The sequence below is a fragment of the Staurois parvus genome, unplaced genomic scaffold, assembly GCF_062004578.1.
Source record: "Staurois parvus isolate SC_StPar_1 unplaced genomic scaffold, SC_StPar_1.0 ptg000526l, whole genome shotgun sequence".
NCBI lineage: Eukaryota > Metazoa > Chordata > Amphibia > Anura > Ranidae > Staurois > Staurois parvus.
Genome location: NW_028318322.1, coordinates 10,007 through 15,589, shown reverse-complemented (window position 1 = coordinate 15,589; position 5,583 = coordinate 10,007). Strand labels below are relative to the sequence as shown.

Genomic DNA, 5,583 nt, shown 5'->3' with positions numbered 1-5,583 from the left:
CTTCAGGAATGGCCTCGCATCTCAACCTTTTGGGAACAAGTGTTAGCCTACATCTCCGGAGTTTGTGGCTGCTCACTCCCCATGGACCCAGTTCTTCTACAACTCTCCATTCAGCTGAGAAAGCCCACATTCACAAATCCCACAGGAGCTTGCGGTGGATATTAATATGTTTACTGGTGGCCCACAGGGCTATTCCTAAGAAATGGACTATCGCCTTGTCCCCACCATCACAGACACTAAAAAAGATCTACGTCTTCTGATTTACAGAGAGAAGGTAGACATGGAGCTCAACAACCAAGCCTCAGTCAAACATTTCCATAATAGATGGGACACTTTTATTGCAGCAACACTTACACCCTTGGAGCAATCCTCTATGTTGTCTTCTTTTACTTCTATGGATGGGTTGGTGAATGTGGTTACATTGTAGAGATCAGACAGCCGTGTATGGAACACGCATTGAGGACACGCATACATAACAGGTGTTACTTGCTCCCCATCTGGCCGTGTATATCTTGGTTTTCTGGTTCATGACGTTGTCATTCTTTTGCTCTCCTGATGTGTCTGTGCGCACTCATGGCCGAACCTTACTTCCTTGGCTTTATCATGACATCTAGGAACATTATGACATTCTGCTCCTCTCACTTATTGGAGTTGGGAACAAAGTCTCAGGAGAGTCCATCCATGTTTTCTGATCAGGTATCACACCCGGTCACACCTCCAGGTCAGTTCCTGCCAGAAGATTCCTTCCTCTTTCTTTATTGGAGAGATTATAATTATTTCATTGGTTACTGTGATTTATCTTTTATTCAGAAGTCATGGCAAGAAGTATGAGGTACTCGTCTCCTCTTTCACCCCAGACATATTGCTTCTTTGTATATCTCTTTAGAAAACTCAATAAAGAATGTTTAAAAAATATGTACTCAGCCAATGAAAGGTCAGGACTCCATTTTTATTCATCTCCTGCTATCAATGGCCAACCCGGTCCCACACTTCATCCATGTCTTTGGGGACCTCTGATCTCCTTATGAACTGTTTCTTCCATGATGAAGATCAGCCATGGAGTATATCTGAGGTGTATATCAGGGTGTGCTTCTTCCCCACATGAGAGCTGGGATGTCCAGCAACATTCATCTAGAAGACATTTCCCACACTCAAGGCACTAATACACCTCCAGGGTTGTGTGGGACCCCTGATGTACAGGAAGACAGGACTTCAGTGAGGAAAATTTCCCTCACTCAGGACAGGAAAGTGGCTTCTCCCCTGTGTGAATTCGCTGATGTCTGTAAAGATTGGACTTCTGCAAAAAAACATTTCCCGCACTCAGAACAGGAATATGGCTTTTCCCCTGTATGAAATCTCTGATGTGTGTTAAGGCCGGACCTCCCTGAAAAACATTTCCCGCACCCAGGACAGGAATACGGCTTCTGCCCCGTGTGCAATCTCTGATGTATGTAAAGATGGGAAATCTGTGAAAAACATTTCTCGCACTCAGAACAGGAATATGGCTTTTCCCCTGTGTGAGAACTCTGATGTATGTAAAGATGGGACTTCTCTGAAAAACATTTCCCACACTGAGGACAAGAATGTGGCTTGTCCCCAGTATGCAATTTCTTATGTCTGTAAAGATTAGACTTATCTGAAAAACATTTCCCGCACTCCGAACAGTAATATGGCTTCTCCCCCGTATGAGATCTCTGATGTAATTGAAAGTTGGACTTTTGTGAAAAACATTTCCTGCACTCAGGACAGGGATACGGCTTCTCCCCCATGTGAGACCTTTTATGCACATTAAGATGGGATTTAAAACTGAAACCCTTCCCGCACTCAGGACAGGTGAAGCTCTTCCCTGTTGGATGGCTGGTCTTGTCCCGCACAGTCTGAGGGTCCTCAGGATACGAGGAATCTGATGGTCCATCTACACTGGGTGGTGCCGGATGGACATTGGAGGGAGCCGGGTTTTCTCCTGGACTATACTGTGTGATGTCCTCATCTTCTACTTTCCAGTCTGGAGACAAAGTGAGACAATCCTCGGAGGTTTTCCTCATCTCCCGGCCATGGACTGAAATACAAAGACAAAGAGGATTACTAGACAGGAGCTGATTGGTTCCCCCAAACCAGGACTCCGTCCACATCAGGCAACTTGGTCTCTGAGGAGCTTACAATTCCACCCTCATGGTAACTGGGAAATGGGTGTAACAAAAGAGAATCCATATTATGTGTATATATAGCAGTGGGGGGAGGGTGGAGAGCAGAAGTCAGGACTATGGAATGTACAAGGTCCCACACCGCTGCCTCCCATCTCCTGAGACTGCACTCAGTGACTTGGGTCTGGGACTATACAGACATATCCCTCCACCCGGCACAGCCAGCAGACAAGCAGATCTTGCTAGATCCGGCCATTGGTAAGAACCCCAAGACACATGCCCCAAGTGCCAAGGTAGAGCAACACCTATGTAGAAGATGAACACTTTGCTGCCAGCTGAACTCCAGAATCAATATAAATCCATCTAGATACATAAATAGTGTCTTACGTGATGATATTGCAGTGGTTGCTCTACTCTGGACCAATCAGTGAACAGTATTGTCACGATCAGAGGAGAAGACCTAGATTGTAAGCTCTAAGGATCAGGGCCCTCCTATCCCTCTTGTATTGATCTGTATTGTTGCTGTATTGTCTCCCGTTATATTGTAAAGCGCTGAGAAAACTGTTGGCGCCATAAATCCTGTATAATAATAATAATAATACATGGGACTGTAACCTCAGGATCTATAGTGGGCCAGTGGAAACAACTAAACAGGTGTAGCTGGGTACCGGTCCTCACATATACAGGAGCAGTGTGACCGCACACAAGAGTCGCAGGATCTAAGGGGCCATCCGGTCTTCACCAGAGCCACTGGAGGGGTGGATGTTGTGCTGCATGGCAGCCCCCAGGTTGTGGCTCTCTAACACACCCGTGCAGGCACAGTGCAACCAAATAGCATGCTGGAAGGACACGCGGTACACACAGGATACCAGGAACCAAGGTCACCTACTGCAGCAACCTAGGAAGGGGCTCCGGGGGAGAGGATGCAGGGAACATGTGTAAAGTGCAGGAGAGGGAGGGATACTGAGCAATGGTGCAGACAGAGAGACTCAGCAAGATGGAAAGGGCTGCAGGCAAACAACAGGAAACAATGCTGAGAAGGACACACACAGCAACAGGAAATGAGGGGATCCACGGACAGAAACCAAAGGGAATATAACTGCACAGCCACAGGGAAAACACAGAGAACAAAGACAGGATCAAACAGCACACAGAATATGGGAATACTCAAGAAGCAGTGAACACCACAGGAACCAGAGGGGTCCGGCTTCCACATGAAGACACGTTGCTGGAACACTAACACACAGGTACAAAGACTTGATAATGCCTAGGTTCAGGGGGGATAGGCAGGAACCCGAGCAACACGGACAGGAGGCAAAACCAGGTGCTGGATCAATGTGAAGGGAATCATGACAAGTATGGGTGGAGGAATGGATTTAGTGTTCATGACCCACCTGTGCTGATCTCTGTAGGAGTGTCCTCCTCTATAAATGTCCCCATTATTCCATCCTCCTCCATAGACTGCTGATCATCCCTCACATACGCCTCTTCTTCTTCTGCTTTACCCTCAACTTTTATATCTATCAGATCTTCACCCTAAACCAAAAGAATGATAGAAGAGGTCATCTGTAAAATATATATAAAAGTGATGCAGCGCTAAGAGTAAAGAATATGTAATACAATAAATATAATGACAAATGACCCAAATCCACAGGGAGATATGGAAGAGACCGGGACCCTTAGCAAGTAAATAATAGTGGCTTAGTGCAAAATAAAGTGTCCATAGTTCATATCTCTAAAACGTGCAGGTGAATCACAGCACAATCCAAACGTGATCCAAGGCAGTCTGGCTGCAATGGCCTCTCACCTCCACTCTATGACCCCACAGGGCCACAAAGCATAATGCAGATCACCTCTGGATCCCTCCAACCAGTAGCTCCTCAGAGAAAAATGGCATGGGCGATCATCACATGAATATGAACAGTCTCCAGCCGGACCAGTGGGCAAACGGAATGTACCCTCCTCAGATGTCAGAAAGCTCATATGCTCATAGATGAGGAAAGAAACACAATCCTCATAGTGTATTACTGCTTTTAATGGCCAGAAAGTAACAGTAAGCCAGGAAAACAGAGATGCATACACTTACATAACAGCAGCTTATTTCCAATTAGTTCCCATAGGTTGGGTGTACAGCATGATCAGAAGGTGTTCCAAAATGGCGCCACGCCGGAAGTACGTCACCACGCTATTACCGTCGACGCGTTGCGTCACGTAACTCGTGACTTCGTCAGGACAGCGTGATTGGCCGACAGTACTTCCTTATAAAGGCCAGGGACCGCACCAATCAAAAAAGGTGGGCGGTTCCATCGCGGCCATATTCTCGTAGTCCAGTGTACACAGACACTTTCCCATTGCGTCTGATACTCGCAATAGGATAAGGAGGATAACAACTTGGAAAAAAAACAGGCAATTACTACATACCAATACGAGGTATGTTGATCTTGGGAAAACATTAAAATCAGATGTGGAAGACCACATACTTTATTAAAAAAAGATATAAAGGTAAAACTAGACGCATGTCCATAAACACATGACATGCCCTGATTTAATACAATCTAAATGATAAAAACGAAGAAATGTATATATATAAAGAAAAAAATCTCATAAAAATATATATATATAAAATATAATAATAAAAAAAGCCATAAAAGAAAAAATAAAATATATATATAACTCCCCTGTGATCATGCATGGACTCTCACTCCTAATACATTATAACAGACATAAACCAGCAAGGAAAAAAATTATCGGTCACTGATGAAGCAGTTCAAATCGAACTCAATATTAAGTCCCATAGGGGCAAACGTATCCATCAAAAAGATATATCTAGATTCCACCTGACTCAAAGACCTCACTTTATGGGTCCCTCTCCAGTGTTTTTTGAATTTTTCAACTCCCCAAAATCTAAGACTGGAGGGATCTTGATCATGGCAAAGCCAAAAATGGTTAGATAAACTATGTTTCGGAAAACCCTTGTTTATGTTTTGGACATGTTCTCTCAGCCGAACCCACAAGGGCCTTTTTGTTCGTCCTACATATTGCAGGCCACATCCGCATTGGAGAACATACACGACCCCCTCTGTCTTACAAGATATAAAATCTTTGATCTGAAAGGCCCTTCCATTGCTAGTAGCTGTGAAGGAACTCAATCTACGGTTTAGACCCTTAGTGGTCCTACAAGCATAACAAGATTTGCACGGGAAAAACCCTTTTTGATCAAGAAACGTAACTTTGAGACTCTTAGTGGGGGGGTCTAGTACGTTACAGACCAATTTAGACCTAAGAGAAGGAGCCTTCCTATATATAAATTTAGGTGTTAAAGGTAGTAATTTTGAAAGAGCGGGATCTGTAATTAAGATCGGCCAGTGTCGTTTAAATACTTTTTCTATTTGTTTATAATTACTGGTAAAATCCAGAATAATTGCCATATGATCCTCAG

General features: G+C 44.3%; 1 protein-coding gene across 1 annotated transcript; it reads right to left on the bottom strand.

The window, feature by feature from the left end:
• Positions 1–312: 312 nt before the first annotated feature.
• Positions 313–3,986, bottom strand: LOC149451654 (uncharacterized). Its single transcript, XM_089690357.1, has 2 exons — positions 3,539–3,986; positions 313–2,059 (listed from the first exon to the last, which is right to left on the bottom strand). The coding sequence occupies exons 1-2, from the start codon at positions 3,600–3,602 to the stop codon at positions 1,236–1,238; spliced, it is 888 nt and encodes a 295-aa protein (XP_089546483.1). The 5' UTR covers positions 3,603–3,986; the 3' UTR covers positions 313–1,235.
• Positions 3,987–5,583: the final 1,597 nt, after the last annotated feature.

Coding starts and splice junctions, on each gene's coding strand:
- LOC149451654 (XM_089690357.1), bottom strand. CDS start 3,602: ATGGAGGAGGATGGAATAATGGGGACATTTATAGAGGAGGACACTCCT. Junction 2,060..3,538: donor TCCTACAGAGATCAGCACAG/GTGGGTCATGAA, acceptor TTTGTATTTCAG/TCCATGGCCGGGAGATGAGG.